At 37.8% G+C, this 23,112-nt stretch overlaps 3 protein-coding genes across 3 annotated transcripts; all 3 read right to left on the bottom strand.

Annotated features, from left to right (window-relative positions):
* Positions 1 to 12: 12 nt before the first annotated feature.
* LOC131797806 (mothers against decapentaplegic homolog 1) lies at positions 13 to 4,762 on the bottom strand. The gene is made up of 4 exons (XM_059115472.2): positions 4,188 to 4,762; positions 3,001 to 3,168; positions 2,505 to 2,615; positions 13 to 1,730 (listed from the first exon to the last, which is right to left on the bottom strand). Exons 1-4 carry the CDS (start codon positions 4,579 to 4,581, stop codon positions 1,093 to 1,095), a joined length of 1,311 nt encoding a protein of 436 aa, XP_058971455.1. The 5' UTR covers positions 4,582 to 4,762; the 3' UTR covers positions 13 to 1,092.
* An 888-nt stretch (positions 4,763 to 5,650) lies between these two features.
* On the bottom strand, positions 5,651 to 11,460 carry LOC131797817 (mothers against decapentaplegic homolog 5-like). Its single transcript, XM_059115484.2, has 4 exons — positions 10,679 to 11,460; positions 10,266 to 10,436; positions 7,283 to 7,393; positions 5,651 to 7,096 (listed from the first exon to the last, which is right to left on the bottom strand). The coding sequence occupies exons 1-4, from the start codon at positions 11,079 to 11,081 to the stop codon at positions 6,462 to 6,464; spliced, it is 1,320 nt and encodes a 439-aa protein (XP_058971467.1). The 5' UTR covers positions 11,082 to 11,460; the 3' UTR covers positions 5,651 to 6,461.
* Positions 11,461 to 15,181: 3,721 nt separating this feature from the next.
* Positions 15,182 to 22,697, bottom strand: LOC131797807 (dolichyl-phosphate beta-glucosyltransferase-like). Its single transcript, XM_059115473.2, has 11 exons — positions 22,555 to 22,697; positions 22,279 to 22,459; positions 21,194 to 21,240; positions 20,899 to 20,967; positions 20,246 to 20,338; positions 19,410 to 19,523; positions 18,709 to 18,771; positions 18,278 to 18,361; positions 17,523 to 17,590; positions 16,792 to 16,877; positions 15,182 to 16,195 (listed from the first exon to the last, which is right to left on the bottom strand). The coding sequence occupies exons 1-11, from the start codon at positions 22,639 to 22,641 to the stop codon at positions 16,077 to 16,079; spliced, it is 1,011 nt and encodes a 336-aa protein (XP_058971456.1). The 5' UTR covers positions 22,642 to 22,697; the 3' UTR covers positions 15,182 to 16,076.
* Between the last annotated feature and the right edge of the window lie 415 nt (positions 22,698 to 23,112).

Here is a 23,112-nt window from a genome sequence, read left to right as displayed (position 1 = left end):
TTAATTGATTTTAAACTTCACACAGAAAGCATGCAGTTACAGTTGCATGAGAAAAAAAACTTTATACAGTATATTACAGAGTAAATGATCTGAATCCAAGAGTAATAGTTATAAAATCTTAAATAATCATTGCTTGATTTTACAAGCTAAGATGAGTCCTCATAATTTCACTAAAAACAACAATATTGTTATAATATATTACATCATTAGGGGAACCCCTTCACCTCTGATGGAGAAGGGAGGGGGGGGGGGAAGTTTTCAAGGTTTAGATCTAAAACAGACAATGCCATCCAGACCCTTAAGGCCACTTGGCTACGCTACCTCCTTAGTTTAATTTTTAATTTTTTGTGATTTAATTATGGCAGTATTTACGATGTTAACTAAATCATGAGGTAGGAATACAATAGAAGTCCAATTAATTTTGCTGGTTTGTTATCTAGTTCATACGAGTATGATAATTGTTTTGGATGCTTTACTCAAGGAAACATCTGTAAGAGACATGGTGAGCTTGATAGTTAAAAGTGTGCTGGTCTTGGGGTTGAGAGGTTCTGGTTTCAACACATGGCTGGGTCATTGGCACATCATTCAGGGGGGAGAAAGTCATACTCTTAGTCACTTCATGCTAAATGAAAACAGGGATAAGCCCTGGACAGGTGGACCCCTTGGCTCCAGTACAGACTCTAGCCTTTTTTTTCCCAGGAAACATCTATGCCCACCCTTATAGTAATTACCTCTTACAAGCTTGACCAAAAGCAAACAATCCTTTCCCACTAATGTACTCAGTATGAGTTATCTTCAGCTATTGTTTAAGAAGCAATTATTTGCAGATTTCTTACATTTCTCTGGCCAGATATATAGAAAACAAGTTTGATTGTCAATATATTTGATTGGAAAAGAATTACACCACTCAAGAAGGTAGATGATTATGGAAGGGGCAGTGACTTAACCCGACTATGCCTGTGGTGGTAAGGGAGGGGGAGAGGAGGCAAAGGAATTTGTTCAGAGTCAGGGAAAGGGGGGACCTTTTAAACCAAAACTTGATTCATGTTAATGCATGGATATTTCCTGGAACAACATATAAGATTACACAGATCAATCAAATGAGTTTGTTGAATTCATTCCTTCAGTATTCATCTGAGTCAGCACCTTGTCAAGCCATTGTAGAGGACCACGCAGATGAATTTCAATCCAGCACGGTGTACTTGTAACATCTTGGCGATGATACTCAGCCCCCCAGCCTTTGACAAAACTCAGCCGAATGGAACACATCTTTACCAAATCGTATACAGCCTTAAAATCATAATTAACAGACTGAGAAAGCAACTGTGCAAATTCTTGGTTGTTGAAAATTTTCAAGGTACAGCCTGAAGGGATCTTACACACTGTTGTAGGGTGAAAACCATGGCTGTTGTTGCAATTTCTACTCTGCACAAAGATGGCAGAGTCACTGAGGCATTCAGCAAAAACCTCTCCACCCACGTAGTACAGATGCACACCTTTTCCAATATGTCGCCTTGCACTCTCAATGGTTGAGTTACGACTGACATTGGTTAATTGACCTAAACAGAATCTTTCTGAGTTTTTGGTGTTTGGATCTGTGAATCCATCTACCATGATACTGTTACGATAAGCATGGAACTGATCTCCAACTCTGTTGTTCAGCTCATAGTAGGAGATAGAGCACCATGATATTGGTTCTTGATAGCTTACTGGAGTAACATGAGATAAATCTGCAAGAGAGTGAATTACATCTTCCAGTTACAACTTCAACTCAATTTCTATTTATGAGGCCAGGTTATGACTCCAACTTTTCATGAGCCAATCTCAACCCTTTAATTCCCAAGATCTGATTGTTAGTTAATTCTCCCCTCTCCCTGCTATACATTTCCTTGTATATTAGTTTGGAGAGTTTGGTGTGAGATCAAGATAACAATTTCTACCAGATTAGTTTGAGTACTGTCATCACCTTTTTGCTGGATAATGTATGAATATTGTAGGGAGAAGTTACCTGTTAATCACTTCTGGGAGTTAAAGGGTTAATTTAGATTTGGACTGCTCCAAATTTAAAAAATAACACTAGTCTTACTGTTGATGCTTAACTTAAACAGCTACCATACCTTTCCCCAAAATAGTTTCAGAAGAACAGCATATTCAAAACAAGTCAATTATGCATGAATTTTGTTTGGCCTAAGCTATGAATCAAATACATTCCAAAGGCAATGCAAAATCATAATTCCCTGCTAATCCAAGAATAAAGAAAGGCTATAAGGTGCTCAAAATTGAACTTGGGCTTTTCAATCAAACTTTCATCTAATCTACTTATAATATTAGGTTCAGCACATGAAAAGTGTGGTGCATGAAATGGACCTAAATAAGAACAACCAAGAACACTTTCCTGAATATCAAAGGGTTAACCTTCAAACAAGTTGTAAACAAAGAAACAAAGATGTAATGCTCATTGATGACTTCTATTTATCAGTAACAAAAATATTTTGTTGACTTACATGGTTGGTTCACCATTGTTGGCAGAGATCCAACAACATCTACATCCATAGTATTTGGGTCTGTAGGACATGGTGATTCTGCATCCTCTGATATATAACTTTTGGGTGACTCTAAGTAAAGAAAAAGAGAAAGCTGCACATTATACTATGTATTTTAGAGGTACTTGACTGAAGTCTCTCAACACTTTTTCAATCAGTGCCAAATTTTCTTCTGGTTGTTTGGGCAAACAGCAGGTAATTTGGGAGGAGAATTTATTCATGTATTGCAAAAGTCTCATGACTTATTTTCTACAAGGATGGGGTCAAGTAAATCATATGTTCCCCACCCCCACCTAAAGGGGATGTGAAGGATAGGAATCTAGCCCAACATACATGAATAAGAGATGGTTTGTCTTGCTTCCCCTTTCAATACATTTTTAATGAATCAAATGGAGTCTTCATAAAGAATGGTTAACCAAAAGAAAGATACCTTAAAATGAGTGAAAAGTACAGTTACCTGCCATGTACATGTTCATGCTGCCCTCAGGCCTACGTGCTTGTTGTTTGAAAGGGAAACAAGCATTGTATGGCAATGGAGGTTCTGCTGCACTTTGAAATGGGGGTGGTAAGGGTGGTTGAGGTTTTGGGTATTCACTTTGCCGTGGCACCAACACTGGAGGTAACACTGGGAGAATAAGAACATAAAATGATTAAAGCTTATCAACTGATTGTAAGAGGGACACAGTTCCAAGGGTTTGTGGAATCAACCACAGATCACTAAAAGGTCCAGCTTGTACATAACTTGGTCCAGCTTGTACATAACTTGGTAGGCTCACTGTGTTGTGTTGTTAGACCAGATTCTTTACTCTCTCAATGTCCCTTTCAACCAAGTAGTATGGTTCCCCTGACAGTTTTAAGGTATCATGTAGAGGAAAATTATGCTCAGGGGTAAATTGCATTTTTGGATCGGCATATGATCAAAGGGGAGAAGCAATACATCTTAAGTTGCTTATTTGCAAAAAATTATCTGAAAAGATGGATGATAAGGAATTTGGAAAGGGGGGCAGGGAGGGGGAGAAAGAAGACTGGAGGAAATAAAAGCTTGCGTCGAGGAAAAAGGAGATTTGGTTACAAGAATATGACAGGAGTAGGGAGTCTGCTTGAAGTGTGTTCCACTCTTATCATCTGATTGCAGTTGGCTTTTGTCTGCTAGAAAGGACTGTGTCCCCTGCTATGATGCCCCCCCTCCATTAACACCCATTATTCATGGTGTTTACTGTCAAAACATTATTTCTAACAAAATGTAAGTTAATTAAAAAAAGTAAACACAAAATTTATGGTGACATCTAGCTAGATACATTGTCACCATTTAAACCACACTTTGTAGTCAGCTGCACTGAGGAGCAATATTTTTAATCTGCCTACATTGCAATTAATGATTGTGAATACGCAAAAAAAAAAAAACATTAAAAAACTAGGGGGGGTAAATGGTATACAAACTAACATTTTCGATGAAAGAATATTTTTGACTTCTTGATACGTTTGAAATTTAAAAGACAGAAATGGATAATAAGATAAGAAATTTTAGGCAGGTTTTTAGGTCAGGAAACAAATAAATGTACATGTCCAAACACGTATAAGTGAGTTGTATTTTATCTTAATTAATCCAAATTCTCAATCTCTCTAATTTTCAGTCTGACTCACCTGGGCTCTCCACGCGACTATAGTGGAAAGGATTGATACAGACTTCTTTCTTTTTCAAACCAAAAGCATATTCGCAACAATCCAGTGCCTTTAATTCGTGAGGACTCTGGAGATCGGGCCATCGCCAAATGCGGCAATAGATAACATGAGGCAACCCTTTCTTGTGACGAACTTGAATTCGTCCATCGGTGCCTCGAGGGAGAGTAACGCATTGTGATAGTTGATTCGGGTTGGAAAGCGCTTTTTCAAGCTCCTCCATAGCACCTTTCTTCTTTTTGAGCCTTCTAGCCAAGTATGAAATTGCAATTTCGGCCCATTTTTCCTCCTCGTCGCCTTGCTTCCAACCAAGTATTCTCTTGACAGCAGGGTGCGCAAACGAAAACAGCGTAGACATCTCGTGGTACAATCGCTGGTTTGCTATTGTAGTCTGTGCGTTATAATGAAACAATTAAAACGCTGTAGTGTAGGTTTTTCGACACCTGTTTCTTTCCTTTTGAAGTTTAATCTAGATAGAAGAACTGTAGCAATTTGTACGTCACTCTTAAACATAGAAGTGTTTACCTCCCAGACAGATGTTTACGTCAAAGTAATATGCAAATGTTTTAGATGGGAGGGGAGGTTGAAAGAGGCAACAGTACAAGCAATGTAACTAGATTGACCAGCCAGATACTCTTTCTGCTCTGTTTGAGCCACAAAAAAAAAAATAAAAAAATTGATAGAAAAAATATTAAGCATTCAGTTGTTTTAAGTACCACTCACAACCTTTCCCCAGCATTTCCTCAGAGAATAGTAACAAGTTCTATGTACAAACCTTCAAGCACCATATTTGGTGTCTACTTCAAAATATATGAATAAATTTAAAAAAACGGGCCGATATCTTCACCCCTGAACTCCAAATACTATGAAACCGAGTGAAAAAGTATCGAATTCGACAAAAATCCTGATTCATAACGTGTATACGTTAACCTCGGAGTTCGCTTCAATACGACTTTCTTCAAACAGTAAATGTTACATCAAAGCAACGTGAAAACCCACATTTTTTGTTTCTCTCCAAGGCCTCGCCTCACTCTCATCTTAAAACACGAACTCCACTTGTTAACTCTATTAAAAAACAAAGTCGTAGTCTTATAGTTATATCTTTTTCGCCATTGTTTCTAAATCTAAGAACAGTTTGCATAATGAAGTGCGGAACTATGCACAAATGTTGCAGAGTAGCATATTACGTAACTACGCGAAAGTAAAAACCACTAAGACGACTCAAATGAAAAAAAGTCCTGTTAAAAAAAGCTTCGCGCAGTCGAATTCCCATCGAAATTCATTTACAAATGACTCTTCTGTATCAGACCCAAGGAGTAGATGGGCGTGGCAAGGTAGTTGGGAACGATTCGTACTGTCTTCGTACCTACCCACCGGGGAAAATATATGCCTTGAAATAGATGTAAGCTTTAGACATTTCATTCACGAAAAGATTTCTTTATTTCATCTTTGTTACAGCAGTTGTTAATTATCACTAGACATGCCTTTCACCAAAATCAGCTAGTGTCGTGTTTTACCACTTCTCCTAACTAATTTGAAAGAAATTGTCTAACACCTACTAGGGAGAGTTACTAGTCAGATCTTTGGAGTGAAAAGGTTAAGCTTTTGGCCCCCCCACCCCCCTCCTCCAAAAATGATTCACCTCCATATGATGCCATTATTTTGAGAAGCAGAAACTAATGCAAAGGATGAAAGAAAAAATTCATGTGTATAAGGCCACAGGTATAAAAACTAACAGACAAAAAGATGAGAAACCTCAAAAAAGGAAATTTCACTGTCAGATGGAGGGAGGTAATAGAAAAGCAAATATAGCATTCAAACATTAACCAAGAGAGTATATTTATAATATGTATTCATGATGAAACAAGAAATATTTTGCATACGACAGGGTAGCATAATAATAACATATGAGGACCATGATAATATGATTTCTTTTGTCAGAATAAAGAAAACTTTCATTTGAATCAAAAAGTATGGAATATGTATAGTAAAAACAACTGTTATGTTTACTATTTGTGAGCACTGCTCCTTAACTTTAGAGAAAACCTGCTCATCAAAGCCTGAATTCCAGGTCTCAATAGATTTAGCAAAACAACACAACCACACAAATATAAAGGAGCAAATAAAGTTTAAAACACTGATTCATAAACTGCTTTCAAAGCCAACAGCATAAACCTAACTACCCAAATAACACAATGCCAATGATGCACTGCTGCCAAATTAACTACACTAAAGTTCTCAGGAAACAGAAGAAATTGGATTTCGAGGTGACCCCATCTGAATCAGCACCTTGTCAAGCCACTGCAAGGGACCATGGAGATGGATTTCAATCCAGCATGGTGTACTGGTAACATCTTGGCGATGATACTCAGCTCCCCAGCCTTTGACAAAACTCAAGCGAATGGAACACATCTTTGTCAGCTCATACACTGCCTCATAACCATAATTGACAGATTGTGAGAGCAACTGGGCAAATTCTTGGCTGTTGAAAATTTTAAGTGTGCAACTTGAAGGAATCTTGCACACTGTTGTTGGATGAAAGCCATGAATGTGGTTACAATTTCTACTCTGCACAAAGATGGCAGAGTCACTGAGGCATTCAGCAAAAACCTCTCCACCCACATAGTACAGATGCACACCTTTACCAATATGTCGCCTTGTACTTTCAATGGTTGAATTGCGATTTACATTAGACAACAGACCCAGACAGAATCTCTCTGAATTTGCTGTGTTTGGATCTGTGAATCCATCTACAAAGATGCTGGTTGAGCTTGCTTGGAATTGTTCACCAACTCTGTTATTCAGCTCATAGTAAGAGACTGAACACCATGAAGATGGCTCCTGGTAATTAACTGGGGTAACATGTCGCAAATCTGTGAATAACAAATAACAGAAAATGTGGAAATGTTAATAAATAGACTTCAAGTTAAGTTCATTAACCTCTGGAATGTACTGTCACAGTGCAATATTTTTTGAAAATATTTTAATCAACAAATACCCTACAATACTGTGAAATAGTCAAACAAGAAAATTCAGAGAAATTTATGTTTTCCACTAACCTGTCTGTGGTGACACAGCTGGTGGGGAGTTGACATTGTCCACTTCCATTGCATTTGGGTCAACAGGACGAGGAGATCCACCATCCTCAGACATATAACCTGTAGGTGTGTCTGCAACAGAAACCAACTTGTTTAAAATTCACTTTACTGCAGGAAGGGAGGACATACACCCCAAAACTCCCTAGTAATTAACATGTAACTTCTCCAATAATATCCATACATAGTATAGGAAACAGCTAATGAGAATTCTCAATCTTATCAAGTAAAAGTTGTTATCTTGATCTAACACCATATTCTTGTAAATAATTCACGAGGCAATGTGTAGCAGCTAGAGGAGAGAATTAACAATTTCAGATTTTGAGAGTGAAAGGGTCAAGAAAACCTGGACACTAAGAAAGAGTCCCACACCTGTGAGTTTTACCACAGGTTCTTCACTATGATAGATGCCAATCCTTCAGGGGTTCTCTCCTCCACCCCCCCCCCCCCAGCTTTTTTCCACCTTTCCTTGACAATTTTCCAGTACTCATTTATACTCCTTGTTTATGTTTTTCAAAGCTGGGGTTAAGGTAACCCAAGGTTTGTGTGAAATCTTATTTCAGATGTAAAAGCTTCAAGAGGAAATTCACCATAATTCTTCTTGTCTATAATTTGGTTAATGGATGCTTTTAAGAGAAAAGAGGAAATTATTCAAAAAGAGGCTTTTGAAATAACAAAGTTATAGAGACCTGGATAAAAATTTAACTCGTGGTTAGCACCAAACAGCATTTGAGAAGCTGGGCCCTGGATCATGACAGTCAAAGCATAATTAGTTAACTAGGGGTTAGCCAAAAACGTTTGATCCAGTTTAGAAGTTGTCATACTATTTAGATGTTAATAAGATACATGAAAAAATTACTCAGTTCTGATTGGTTAAGATAAATGCAATTTTCAGGTAATTCAATGTAAAAGGTTAATTCAGTGCAAAGAAGTAACAAACCAGGCTGAACAATTCCTTTAACTGTTTAGCCAGACTTTGGACTTTTTTGCTCATTTAAGATGTAAAAAAAAAAATTGTATATTATTGTTTTGATTGTACATGGTTACTTTGACCAAATGCAAAATGTCACTTGCACGGTTTGAATACATTATTTTTGCACTTGATGCACACACTTTGCTTCTGCATAATTATGATAAACTATCTCATATTTTTTCACATATATTATTAGTATGTAATCACGTGATTTTTCTCATGTAATTTGGAATAAATAAGCCCATAAGGTGAGTACAATTTGTGCCTGAGAACATGATTATATGATCATGCCAGATCTTGAAACAGGACTTCTCTAACCAAAGACTAATGTGACTACCAGTTGAGGTAAAAAAATTGTGCAACTGACTAGATACAATCCAGGAATAAACACTTTTTCAAAATCTCACTGAATCTTAAAAAGAAATAAATATGTTAAAAGAACTCCCCAGAAACCTATAACCTTTACACCACCTTTACATCAGTATGTATATTCTCCATACTGTTCTCTATACATTCCCTAAGGTGCTGACAAGGAGAAATTGTTTCACAATCAAGAGCCTCTTTAGTTGGTGATCATTCATTTAGTCTCATGACCTTAATGTGTGATTCCGGGTGAGAATGTAAGGAGACATTAGATGCTAGTCACTTTTGAGGAGGGCAAAGGGTGAGCCCTCTCACAGAACAACTGTTACTTGTATTTGTAGTAAAGATACCTCAAATTCGTAGGGTTATCAAAAAAATTACAAATTCTTAGATGTGCAGCGTGTTAGAATTTTGCGGTGAGTTTCATCAAACAGAGCAAGCTGATAGATTACTTTTTATGTATCAGTTCCAACGTAACAACTCCAAAAATAAACTGTCATCATTTGCTAAAGTATTGTGTAGATTAAGGCAATATAGGACTCTTGAAGACTGTCTACAACAATAACATCCCTAGTCTAGTTGACCACCCACTAATATAAAAAATACCCATACCTCTTGATCTAATCATACAAAAAACTTGTTAAGTAACAAACTACACATTTCACTCAAGTTCATAGATTAAAACTACACTGAAAGAGAAACCCCCAGAAAAGCAAGGGTAATTAATACTGCCCAAGGGTAATGAATGATGTCCATAAGGAAATCCAAAAATTTTGATCTGATTTTAATTCTTTGGAAGCCTTCATTACAGGCAAAATAGCCCCTTTCTTTCTCTGCATGGGTCTTAAATCAAAAACAGAACTCTTTGCATCTAAATTTTTACAATTTGCTGCTATGAAATGGCGAGCACCTGTCAGATTTCCCGTTTGCAGTTTACATAAATGTTGCAAGGTAGAAAAACGAAAGAAAACAAATTAGGCTGCAGTAACTGCAGGAGCAAATCTTTCACAAGAGATATCGAATTTCATTTTTTCCCAACAAATATTTAGCAAACAAAATGTTGACCATGTTGGAATTTTGACACAACAGTGTCACCAACCTAGATATTACGATGTTGATATCCTGAGGCTTATATCATCTGATTATGCCAATGAAACAACGTTTCATAAAATCATAAATACTGATATCAAAACAAAATTCATTTACCAACATGCATAAGTGCAAGGGCGAGTGAAGTCTAAAATTTACACGTTGAATATTTTGCTTTGGTTTCAATTCAATCTTCAGTCACACATGCCAACTTCAGACAAAGGGGTGTAAATATCACTTCTATAATTACTTTATCATTTCTCCTTTGGCGGAACGTCTGCTAAAATCCCAACCCTAATATTAGCTTTTTAATAGCTAACACGTGCATGGTCCACTTTTGGGAAGAGAAGAAAAAAACCCTGACAAGGAAATCTCGAAATATTGCTCAAAAGTTGCATTTGTATATGTTGCCAAGAAAAAGAACCAGTTCTAATATTGAATATTGTAGCCGACGCAGTAAAAAATATGAACAAAATGGTGCAAATCTGAGAAATAGTAAAACAAATAAGAATCTTTCATCACCTGGCATATCAAAGGTGTTTGCACTGTGATCAAGTTGATTTTGGCGATTTTGGAATGGAAAAGAAGCATTGTAGGGCATCGGTGGGTCTTCGGCGCTTCGAAATGGAGAAGGCAGTGGTGGAGGAGGTCTTGGATATTCGCTCTGCCTCGGAACAAGTACTGGTGGTAATACTGTGGAAACAATAAAAGGGAAAATATCCACTTGCGTTTATTCATTGTTACAAGGGCAAAATGTTTCAGTGCGCTAAACTTCGCCTACGAATCATCTTGATCAGCTGATTGATAGAACAAACGATGCTAAACATTGTAGAAGAAAATTATGAATAGCGTAATATTCGCAAGACACTTTAGTACTTCAAAGCTTTGAGGTACTTATTTCTCTATAATAACTAAAGCTGTCTGTCTCGCCTCACCTGGGCTTTCTACACGTCTGTAGTGGTAGGGATTAATACAGACTTCTTTCTGCTTTAGCCCAAAGGCATATTCGCAGCAATCTAAAGGTTTTAATTCGTGGTGGCTTTGAAGATCGGGCCATCGCCAAACGCGACAATAGATTACATGCGGCAGACCCTTTCGGTGAGAGACTTGAAGGCGGCCATCCAAACTGCGTGTGATTGTAACACATTTGGAAGGTTGTCCAGGGTTAGACAGAGCTTTTTCCAGCTCTTCCAAGGCGCCCTTTTTCTTCTTTAGCTTCTTAACCAGAGACTCAATGGCTTTTTCAGCCCATTTTTCCTCCTCGTCGCCTTGCTTCCAGCCAAGAAGTCTTTTCACCGCAGGAGGGGTGAAAGAGAAGAGCGAAGCCATCGTAGTCATCTTGTCAACTTTTTTCCGTTATTCCGAGTGCTTACTCGGCGGTTTATGCTCAGTCACACGCTAGTAATGAGACAATTCGACGAAAAACTTTGCAAATCTCAGTTGAGTGAGATAGGTAGAGGGGTTTGCCGACTCAAACATGCACTGTGGTGACCAAACTTGCGAATGTTTCAATGGCGCCTTACTGGCGACGCGTAAGGTGAATAAACAGCCGCGCCACACTGGCGACAAATGTTGGCCTTTGGCTTTTTATAACTGTGCAATTCGATTAACGGCGAACAAAAACCAAGCTGAGGAGCAAATACGGATAGCGAAACACGTAAACAATTCAAGACCCTCTGTCAAATAGTATTCCTCCCTAAAAAAGCAAGCCCAAGTTAGTGTGACGTCACATTACAGGCGACATCCTGTCTGAGAGTCTGACACTGTGACGAGATGACACCAGAATGCAGAAAAGTTCTGGATGGGAGGGGAGGGGGATAAGCGAGCTGAATACTCGCATCTAAAACTTACTTTTAACTCATTTGACCCATGTAATGTTGTATATAAATAGTAGGAAAGAATCATATTTTTGTGTTCTTGATATTTCCATATGCGTAGTTAATCTCTAAGCTGCCATACGTTCAAGGACGAATTACAACCTCTCGCCTACCCCGAAATAATAACGAACGTTAGTAAAACTTGCAACATGTCGCCCCCCTCTTTGACTAACAAAAAGCACGCAAATCTTTAACGCCTATTTTTGAAACTGTTGTTTTCAAATCGGTTAAAAATATTTGTGATTGAATCAGTTTTATTGATTCTCAAAGTTGTGCAATATTTAAAAGAAACTTTAAACATTTCCATTTGAGAAAATTACCAAAAGAATGTTTTTGAAGTGTAACCGGAAGCTGGGATTTATTGTCACTCAATGACTTCCGGCATCGCGTCTGAATACTGACGAAACCAGAGATAGCTTAAATAAGATGCGAAACGAAGAATGAACGGTGATAAAGTTCATAACTGTTAGCGCCGTTCGGCATCGGAAATTGCCAATGTGTTTTTATTCATTGAAAGAACGATAGAACAAAACATTTTGATAACCACAGGGTTTGTGGCGCCAAATGGTTTTGAATGACTCAATTGAATAAGCGACGGAAAACTTAGCAAGTGGGGTCCAGTTGTAAAACACAAAAGGCCTCATTTATGTTATCTTTGAAAAGAGTAATTTGTAATCTGCTTGGACAGATAAAATGAATTGTTTACTTTACAGATCGGATTGTTTTAACACGCCAAATCACGTGGTTACTTTTCGCTCTCCCAACGGTCTGCGGTTTTGGCATTCTGAAGTGGAACAATTATTAAATGTACACTTATCAAAATAATTTTGTTTCGCAAGCTTTCCACAGTTGACTGAATATTAGCACGTTGCCTTCTGTCTTTTGGCTGCCGATGGTTTTGTAATATGTGTTTGATCACCTTGTCCAAAAAAATGACGGCACAACAGGACGTGCGGGCGATAAAATTCATACAATTTCCCTTCCAGATCATCACATTCCAGTTAGGATTAAGAATGATTGGATAATAATGAGCTGGATTAGAAATAATTCTGAGATAACAGATTTGCCACCATTATACATTTTTTTGTCGCCGATCGGGTCGTATCTTCGCTCGTGATGAAAGGGCATCACAAACACACGAGAAGATGGGAGATGGAACAGAAATTTCCGTTCTCGAGTGGGGTGTGGAAAAGACTACCCGGGTAGATGCCTGAATACATGAACCCGGTTTCAAAAAGGCTGATTTGTAATACTCTGTTTCTTCAATTCATTTCCCAAAAAGGTTTCAATTGATGAGATATGCCCATTCGACAATAATCCAACCTTGAATATGAGTGGGTGATGGCAACGATAGAATGCCGAACTTCACCCGATTTTGACCCTATGTCACTTACTGTTTAATTCCGAGTATATTTCATTTCATTTCAGATCTTATCGTGACACTACAGAAGACGAGAAATATCTCACAATCATTTCAGGATGACGCGTGATTTAAAAAACTTTTCCTTACAGAAATATCTGAATCTAAAGGTGATATGACCTGTTATTTGCACATAGAGAAAGTTTGGAGAATTTTTTTTTATTCAAAGAGAGAGTATTTCACTATGTTGAATCAGCGACTAATGCCCAAAAGAGCCGCAAAATTTGCGAAGCGAGCAAAGGCCTTGAGTTTCTCAGGGTGACCCTATCACATAATATAGTGGAATATCGGAATATCCTTTAAAACGCCAAGAAAGAATATCTTTAAATGCGTTGTTGTATGAAACAAAAGTCTCTCAAAAATAGAATTGCGATGAAATAAAAATTGATTTATGATTAGCAAGCAAATCAAAAAGAAGCATAGTTCAATCATAATTCCCATCATTGGAGCTTAGGGTATAGGGAACGGTAAAATTCTTGAGCTAACCCCCTATGAATTATCATTACTGTTACTATCATGATCATAATTATTGTTAGTTTTGAAATGATCATTTGTTGCTATTTGATTATTGGTTGAAAGTCAGTAAGTCACTATATTCTTGAATCTTCTTCCTCTTGTGGAGCATGGTACCCATAAATATATAGGATGCGGCACGTTTTCCGTATTGTACAACCTCTAGTTCTTTTCTATTTTGCAATTTGAACATTTATTTAGTGGTCGATTTAGGATTTTTGAAACCAGTGTCCGCTTCTAAATTTTTAACACTGGTGACTGATTTTAAAATTTGGATACTAGTGGCCTTATCTGGATATTGGACATTTTTTGCCGATTTCGGATTTTGGACCCTGGTGGCCGATGTTGAAATTTGGACATTAGTGGCCGATGTTGGATTTTGGACACTAGTGGCCGATGTTGGATTTTGGACACTAGTGGCCGATGTTGGATTTTGGACACTAGTGGCCGATGTTGGATTTTGGACACTAGTGGCCCATTTTGGATTTTGGGCACTAGTGTCCCGTTTTGGATATTGGAGATATTTTGCCGATTCCGGCTTTTGGACTCTAAAGGCCGATGTTGAATTTTGGACATTAGCTACTCATTTTGGATTTTGGACACTAATGGCCGATTTTGAAGTATAGACGTGGCCGATGTTCGATTTTGGACATAAGTGGCCCTTTTTGGAATTTGGACATAAGTGGCCGATTTTGGATTTTAGACACTAATGGCCAATTTTGGATTGTGGACGCTAGTGGCCGATTTTGGGCTTTGGACACTAATGGCCCATCTCGGATTTTGGATTTTGGACACTTGTGGCCCATTTTGGGCTTTAGACATTGATGACCGAGTTTGGATTTTGGACACTAGTGGCCCATTTGGGACTTTCGACACTAGTGGCCAATTTTCGATTTTGGGCACTGATGGCCGATTTTCGATTTTAGATGCAAGTGGTCCATTTTGGATTTTGGACACCTGGGGCCGATTTTGGATTTTAATCCTCACTGGTCGATTTTGGATTTTAATCCTAAGTTGCCGATTTGGATTTTGGACACCAATGGCCGATTTTGGGCTTTGGACACTATGGGCCCATTTTGGATTTTGGACACTTGTGGCCTATTTTGGGCTTTGGACACTAATGGCCGATTTTAAATTTTGGACATTAGTGGCCCATTTTGGAATTTTTGACGTTTGTCGCCCATTTGGATTTTGCACATAAGTGGCCCTTTTTGTATTTTGGACACTAGTGGCCGATTTTAGACTTAAATCCTAAGTGGCCGATTTTGGATTGTAGACGCTAGTAGCCGAGTTTGGGCTTTGGACAGTAGTGGCCCATTTTGAATTTTGGTCACTTATGGCACATTTTGGGCTCTGGACACTAGTGGCCGATTTTAAATTTTGGACACTTATGGCTCATTTGGGACTTTGGACACTAGTGGCCAATTTTTGATTTTTGATTTTAGACATTAGTGGCCGATTTTGGATTTGTAGACGCTAGTGACCCATTTTGGATTTGGACACCGGTGGCTGATTTTGGATTTTTCACAAAAATAATAGATAAATATGCAAATAAATAAATAAATGAATAAAAAAAGAACAAATTAGTTGAATATTCACGTTTAACCAACACAGCTTAGAACATCGCACGCTCTAAAACAGGTGTTTATTCATTATTACTCAAAAATTTTAAAACATTGATATTGAATTTATCATTTTTTCGCAACACACATTCTCACTTAAATAGCGGATTGATCAGGTTGGCAAAAATAGGTTTTCAAAAGCAAATGTTTCGTCTGCTGTTTTAAGGTCATTTTCAGGACTACATATCTACAGATGATCATACTGTGGACTCGTGATATTTGAAGTGTCAAACTTCATGTTAACTAGATTCCATCTAAATTTTCATTTGGTGCATCACTCTTGTTATCAGTAGAGCTGAGACAATCTTTATTATACTAAACGAATTTTTCCTGGGACCATAATTGTGGCCGTCATTTCATACATCGATCGTTGTGAACGAAGCTCAGTTCGCAACGAATTCCTTTGTTTGACATATCCAGGATGTATTGGCTGAAGGTCTGTCTTCTGATCAACACCGTCTATCCTCTTTTGTCGCGCATTTCGATTGAGTGCCGTAAAACCAAAGCCAAAGTAATCACAAAAGCCAATCAGAACAAAGGAGTATGTCACCAGGAGCCAATTAAGCAAAATAAAAACAGGCAAACTGCCTGAAGCGCGGGAAACGCAGGTGACCAAGTCGCGAACGATTTTATTGTTAAATCAGATTGCTTGAGAGAGTGAAACGAGTTTTCTGGACCAATCACAGAGCGAAATAAAGTTTAAAACTACAGGAATCCCAGGTTAATTTTCACACCCAATGGATTGTGTTAAGATTGAACCCGTGTACGATAACATGATGTGCTGCTCGCACAAAAAGTCAACTCCTTGTTGATCGTGTCTACATCTCAATATATTAAATAGCAGAGTTCGTTTTACAGTTAAGGTTTTAATATATGAAAAATTGAAGAGAAGCTAAAAGTTTTATTGGCTTTTCAGCTTAATTGGTTCGATCCTCCAAGCACCAACCACATATCTTAAACTGATCATGAGCAGATCTTTGCCCATTTGAAGCCAGCTCCACACTGGGATCATCTTTGAACCTTTGGAAAAAATTGAAGAGAAATCAGAATAAGAATTCTATGGTAATTTCAAGGCTTGAACGTGGGAGGGTTTTCACGCAACAATCGCAAAACTCAGACCAAACAAGCGAAAGGCATCAAACACAAGGAAAGGTACAAATAGTACAGCAAGCAGGAGAAAAGTGTATGCTTCGCCCATGTCTGAAAAAGATGCAGTCTGCAAAAAGAGGGAAAACGTGAAATCTAGACATCACATATGTTGCGCTAAACACTGTTAAAAAAAACAATGTGCCAGACTTGAGGACGCATACAGATGGCAGACGGGTAAAAATCGAAAACAAAGAATGTCTTGATTGTCTGAAGACAAAGATTAATAAACGTTAGATGTGCACAATTATGTTTCGTCGAAGGCAAAATTTGCAAGGAGGTTTTCTTTGCAACAGTTAGGAGTCGCTTTTTTTCTCTTCTCTCTTCCATTACACGAGCAGTGAAAAGCTTTGGGGGGAGGACATAATCCATCTATGCAGTCAAGTAATTCCAACATTGACGGAGACGAAATTTCACAAAATTACGGAAAAGGAAGTTATTTTCTCTAAGTATTTCACACGACGACTAACCTTCAATTTCCGTCCAGTTGACGGCTACTTCTGCTAAAGTGATCTTCAGCTTCTGTGCAATGTACAGAAGTTCTACATCAAAGGCCCTACGAAAGGAGAATACAACTTTAAACAACAAGATAATATAGTTTTTCAAGCGCTCACCCGGTGTATGTACCTTTTAACTGTTTGAACTTGACGCGTTTGACATATGTAATTTATCTTAAGGATAACCACGTTGGAAATGGCCCTCCATGCCATGGTAGGCTGGTTTGTCCACCTGTCCGTACATCCACTCGTTCATTCGCTTGCTAATTCGTTAATTCGTTCGTTCCTAGGCCTGAGAGAACAGCCTAACTATAAGCACTGCAGGTCGCCCATTCTTCAGCCGCCAGGAAGATTGGAGGCGAATCGGGGAGAGGTTTACCGGAGCTCTGGCACTAATGATGGGGGCAGACCTTCAGGGCGTGCTTACAGGCTATTCTTTCCTTTGTTTGCAAATTCGTTCTCCGTTGGTTCGCTCGTTCGTTTATTTGTTTGCTTTTTGGTTTGCACGTTCGTTCGTTTGCACGTTCGTTCGTTTGCACCTCCGTTCTTCGTTCGTTCACACCGTCGTTCTTCGTTCGTTCGTTTCCTTATTCATGTGTTACTTCGTTCGTACCTTCGTTATTGTTCGTTCGCTGAGTCGTCTGATCGTTTCTTCATTCCTTGGAAGAAACGTGTTTCTCGATGTATGTCGTAAAAACACTTACCACCGCTCAACGTGGAGAGCAGAAAAAGTCAGTAATGCCGCTGGTCTGGTGAAAAGCTTGAATCCGCACTAAGATAAAAGAAAAACAGCGATATAAAGACGCCATCAAGGAACAGTTTATAATCTACTCTTTCACTTTAAACAATAAAATGTCTAAATTTTTCTCTTGTTTAGTTTGATTAATCTATTAATTGAAGTGCATTTTACAAAAAGAACTTATGTCGTACTGATGCGGAAAGAGGAATCCCTTTAACATACTTTTAAAATTCTTATTCCAGTCCAGAAAGACACATTATTTTGGTTGATAAAAACCTGATTAACGTAGCCCACGGTCAAAATGAGCTGAAATCTGTCATTGGCTAAAGAAAAATAGCGTATCAGAAAATCTCCAGACCACAGGGAGTCGCTCTCTATTTCTATTACCGAGAGAAGTCAATTGAAGTGTGAATTTTTATGGTCACTGTACACCATTGGAAACAATGACGAGTGAGTTTCTGCTTTGCATTCTCTGAGGACTGATAGGACAACCTTCAATTCATCTGCGCTTCCATGGGTTGTGCTATACTTCGCTCTGATTGGTCTAGAACACTCGTGCCACCCTTTTAACCAATCAGACGAAGAAACAAAAACCAGTCACTCGCGTTTTCCCGCGCTTCAGGCAGTTCGCCTGTTTTAATTTTATTTTTCTTTCAGCTGATCAGCCGTTGTCGTTACTGAAAATTGAAATAAGCTCGGCAAGGAGTTTAGTTACATTACCTGAGTATCTCTGATTCCTCGTACGCACAGGAACCACACCAGAAAGTGAAAGCCATACATAAGAATATTCCTAAAGAAAGTGCGCTGAATAAAAGGAGAGAAAAAATGCGTTAGCGACAACTTTAGTCATATGGCCGGCTCCAAGGGTGAGGCCGACAAATCTCGTTTCTCATCAGCTACTCGAGTACAAAAGATCGGCTCCGATCAGGATTTCCTGCTTGATTCTTCACTACCTTACGCTTGATTCAAAATCAATTCTCAACACTGTCGGCCAAACATTTCTAAAAACTTTCACCACGGAGAATTTGGTTATTAAATCAAGTAACATCCCCTTCTTTCTTCTCATCATATTTTTGTTTGACAATGTATTAACACTGTGAGGAGAAATAACTTATCAATCACTCATGTGAGTGAGTGTGTGTCTCTCTTACTTGTGCAACAGCTTCATCCTGTAGGTGAGCACGAGAACCACAGACTATCACAGCCGTGTTTCCCTGAACAAAGAGAAAATGTAAAATGATGCACATTATCTCAATATTCATATTGATATTCCTCTTTTTCCACTCTTGTAACTCAACAAATTAAACTGGGATGAACAAATCTTCTGGTTTAATTTTGTTTCCCCTTTCTCTTCAGCAAAAATCATTAACATTACTGATCCAAGGGGTGACGCCAGTAATTTTTAAAGAAGAGGGTCTAATATTGATATATTCATGAATTCAGAAGCCTGTCAGAATGTGAGTAATTATTTTTTTGCACAAGAAATTTGGGTGCAAAGCACTTTTCAAGTTAGGGGTCACAGTTATGAGTTTCTGTGTCTTACATGATGAGGTGTATACCACATCTCCTTGTTGTCTATGTGCAGACTTGTATCTATACCACAAGAAGGACCACAAAATACAGCATTTGGCATCAGAAAATGTTTTGTTATGCAGATTCTTCTGACTTGTGAAACCTCACACCCTGAATTATGAGCATTGCATATTGTTGATTTAGGAAAAAACCCTCAAAGGTAGACCCCAGGCCTCCCAGGAACCCCCCTGACTATCCCCCTTGGTTTTCTACAGGCATTCCATGACCACCCAAGTAATGCCTTTGTCCACTTTGCACAGTTTTGAAAAACTGGACTAACCTTCTTTCCATTCAGGTCATCTAAAGCTTTCTCTAATTTTGCCAAGTCAGCAAATTTACTGGCACCATCTGCATCAGCCATCAGAAGCCGCCTACCTCTAGAGCTGAACATGCCCTTTAGTGCAAAAAAAAGATGATGGATGACATTTTAGCTTAGTGTTCACTAAAAAGTGAAATATTAGAATATCTCTAAAAATTTGACAAAACACGCATGTTATAACAAACTTTGTCTAGAGAACACTACTTTTCATCAAAAAAAATAAACCTCCATAATCACATTGCTGTATGAAAATTTTTTTGGCTTTTATCTTTTGATAATTTTGAAGACCATTGTTGATCCCCCAAAACATGTCCTCATGTGACAAAACTGCCAAAGAAAGGGCTGCAGATATTCACTACCTTTCATCATGTAAAAACCCTGCAGGTGACAATCACATCCAGGATCTAAATACAAATTTCCCCACACAGTTTCCTATACATTTCTGGCTATTTTAACTCAATGAAGTTGGTGTTAAATCAAACAATATCCCCTGGTTGATAGTTTTCTTCCTTCTCATTACCTTTCCACTTGAAAATGTGTTAATACTGTAAAGAAAAATTCCTCTTTAGTCATTCTTTAACCTTTTAACTCCCAGATCAAATTTGTAATTCTCCTAAATGTCAACCATAAAATTCTTATAATGTTTGTTCAGAGAAGTTAGTATTGAATCAACTTATTATCCCCAAATTGATATTTTTCTTTATTCTTATCACTTATCTGGTTGACATTGTATTGATATTGTAAGGAGAAATTCTGTCTTGGTCACTCATGGGAGTTAAAGGGTTAAAACAACATACCAATCTGACTGCTCCTCCTTTGCCCCTGTTCTTTTCCAGTGTCAAAACACGCATTTGGTGAACACCATACTTCCTTGAATATTCCAGAGCCACCTACATTATACAAACAGATACAACAAACCACAATGACACTTTCACATAACAATCAGCATAGGGAACAATTTGTACTTTCATACCAAGGAATAGCACCACTCATTAATTCATATTGTTTTGTTAATTAACAATTTTCCAAAACTTCACATTAGGAGTCCATTCTGAACTCATAAAAACAGAAAACCCTAAATGTGACAATATTTTACAAAAAAATATAATTTTTCCTCCAGGGAGTCATTTCCTTCAAGCATATAGCTCTTTCAAATGGTTCTCAACAAAACATCACATATCCAGTCTACTTATATTTTTCAAGTAAATTATTCCATAAACTTTGTTCTTACGATTTATATGTCAAGAAAGGACTATTCAAATCATAGCTATATACATGTGTCAGTCTTAAATTCTTTTTTTTAATTGAGAAATCAAACAAGATTGCTTTTCAATCTTGAAAATTTTCAAACTGGTTTAAAAATTTAAAGCAAGGAAAAATTGAGCCACAATACATACATTTATTGCACTCCAAATAATAATAGCAATGTAACTATTTCCATTTCACCAACCTTAGATGTTGCATCTCTGCTCCCATCATCCACTACTATAATTTCATATGTAAAAGATGGCTTCTTCCTCTGCAAAATGAGTAAAAAAAATCCACTAAGCTAGAACAAAAGGCAAATTCCTGTGAAAATCAATTTAAGGTCACTTTGTTGTTATCAAATGTTTTGACAACAAAGTTCACTAAAAATTGGTTGAAAGCTCATTAAAATAATAAACAGAAAAGCAAAATAGGTGAAGCATTACTAAATGTGTGAATTTAAGTCATGAAAATGTACTATATGCTGATTCTTTCTTTACCTTTTCACTTTCCAGATATTCAAATGTTTCATCCAACATAGTAGGCACTGAGAACAAATCCAGACAAGTTGAATGATAATAAATTCAAAGCTCTGTTGCCTTGTCTTGTCATTAAAGCCATTAAAAATTCACTACTGAACTATTAAAAAAATTGTTAGTAAGGTTTGAGGGCTGTCATATAAGCAATCTGGGGTAGAGAACTCTTAAAAGCTTTCAAAATACAAGGTTAAACATCATTCAACAACAAAAATTAGTTGCATGTAGCTCCTGAGCTCCCTTTAGAGCACAACCTTGGTAAATGTTCTTGTGCAAAAAGAAAGGCCTCATACAAATCTCATTCAAATTCAGATGTTTGGTGTAAGCAAAAGTTTGTTAATTTAACTTTTAATCAAATGATTTCCTTTTTGTCAACAGGCTTTCCATTAGGTTTTTTCTTTTTGCTTGAAGCTTCCCCTCCATGGGGCATAAGGATTTTTCATAGGAAGAGTCTCAGTTAAGAATTTTTGCACTCCTTCAGTGAAGTGGCTAATTCTGCTGCTTTATTTTGTGTACTTGCGTGCTCATATTCATGCCATAAGAAGGACAAGCTCATGGAGTATCTAGCACTAAAACGATTAATGCAACAAAAATACTTTGGCTTCGCAAGATTTTGCAAACTGGCATGATTAAGTTTCTATGCTGCTGATGCAAAACAAATATTACTCCTACAAGGGCAAAACGGTGTCACAAGCATCCCAAGATCATCATAGCTATACCCCTGCCTTCCAGGTTACACGAACCCCCTCTTCCCCAGGTCAGCACTCACAAAACAAACTTCCCAGCAAAATTGATTTGACCCTCGCGCTGGATTTCAGGAAAATTAAAGACTATGCTTCCAGTAAATATGATTGGGGTGGAGAACTGGATGTTAGAGATTTTGGACACGTAATGACTCGATCGCGACCCCCTTCTTACGGTTAGTTTAAATCTGGGCGTAATTAAATTTCTTAACTATTTAAAGCTAAAACATTAAAGAGAACCACTCTTAGATTGCATCAGACGGTAGACCAGCTGAGCAAATAAACAATCCAATTAATCGAACTCACGTCGTTCCTCTTCGTTGTACGAAGGCACGATCACTGAAAGATCAATGGAGCCTGCCTCCTCCATGATTGGGAAGGGATAAGTGGCATTGTTTTTGTTTGGATCCTTGTAATATTTTTCACTGTCGAACCTAGAAATTATCGGCACAGCGTCATAAGTCATCAAGCGAATTCCTATGAGAATCTGTGGAACAATCGAGGAGAAATCGAAGTCACGGCCATGCGATAAAATAATTAAAATCGTAAAAAAATGAAGAATTCTAGATCAATAGTACTTACTGTCACAATAACAATTGGAATAAGGAGAAGTAATGCATACACAATGGTTACTAGAGATAAACTGTGAACAACTGAGGGGATGTCCATTGGAGAGAACAAAACGAAGAGGATATCAACTCAAGCGCAAGTGAGTCGAAGAGAGGAAATAGTACTCTTTTTTTTCTGGCTTAGAAACCACGCCGCTTATATGGCAGAGAGAAACTGAGGAAGGATAAATAGCACGTCATGTAAGTACTTATGTAGTGCTTATTGTGCTTATCCGTGAACATGTACTGTGACAGGTGCTTAAACCTTTAACTCTAATGGGAGACCAAGAGAGAATTTCTCCTTACAATATCAATACAATATCAACCAGACAATTGTTGAGAATAAAGGAAAATATCAATTTGAGGATAAATAGATGATCCATTACTAAATTCTCTAAACTAACATAATAAGAATTGTATAGTTGACAGTAAGGGGAATTACAAATTTGATCTGGGAGTTAAAGGGTTAATGGATAATGGACCTGCTAATCCATATTCCCACGAGAAAATAATTTTCCTCAATTTGGATTTG

The sequence above is a fragment of the Pocillopora verrucosa genome, chromosome 14, assembly GCF_036669915.1.
Source record: "Pocillopora verrucosa isolate sample1 chromosome 14, ASM3666991v2, whole genome shotgun sequence".
Classification (NCBI taxonomy): Eukaryota; Metazoa; Cnidaria; class Anthozoa; order Scleractinia; family Pocilloporidae; genus Pocillopora; species Pocillopora verrucosa.
This window is presented reverse-complemented; position numbering and strand designations above follow the sequence as displayed.

Bases quoted from the DNA above. Each gene is read 5' to 3' on its own strand.
- LOC131797806 (XM_059115472.2), bottom strand. From the start codon at position 4,581: ATGTCTACGCTGTTTTCGTTTGCGCACCCTGCTGTCAAGAGAATACTT. The intron at 3,169-4,187 runs GTGAGTCAGACT...TTATTCTCCCAG, and splicing joins TAGTCGCGTGGAGAGCCCAG to TGTTACCTCCAGTGTTGGTG. The intron at 2,616-3,000 runs GTAACTGTACTT...TTCTTTACTTAG, and splicing joins CATGAACATGTACATGGCAG to AGTCACCCAAAAGTTATATA.
- LOC131797817 (XM_059115484.2), bottom strand. From the start codon at position 11,081: ATGACTACGATGGCTTCGCTCTTCTCTTTCACCCCTCCTGCGGTGAAA. The intron at 7,394-10,265 runs GTGATGAAAGAT...TTTCTGTTGCAG, and splicing joins AAACACCTTTGATATGCCAG to ACACACCTACAGGTTATATG. The intron at 7,097-7,282 runs GTTAGTGGAAAA...TGTTATTCACAG, and splicing joins AGCTGTGTCACCACAGACAG to ATTTGCGACATGTTACCCCA.
- LOC131797807 (XM_059115473.2), bottom strand. From the start codon at position 22,641: ATGGACATCCCCTCAGTTGTTCACAGTTTATCTCTAGTAACCATTGTG. The intron at 19,524-20,245 runs GTATGTTGTTTT...TTTGCACTAAAG, and splicing joins AAGGAGGAGCAGTCAGATTG to GGCATGTTCAGCTCTAGAGG. The intron at 16,878-17,522 runs GTAAGTGTTTTT...CTCCTTTCGTAG, and splicing joins GCTCTCCACGTTGAGCGGTG to GGCCTTTGATGTAGAACTTC.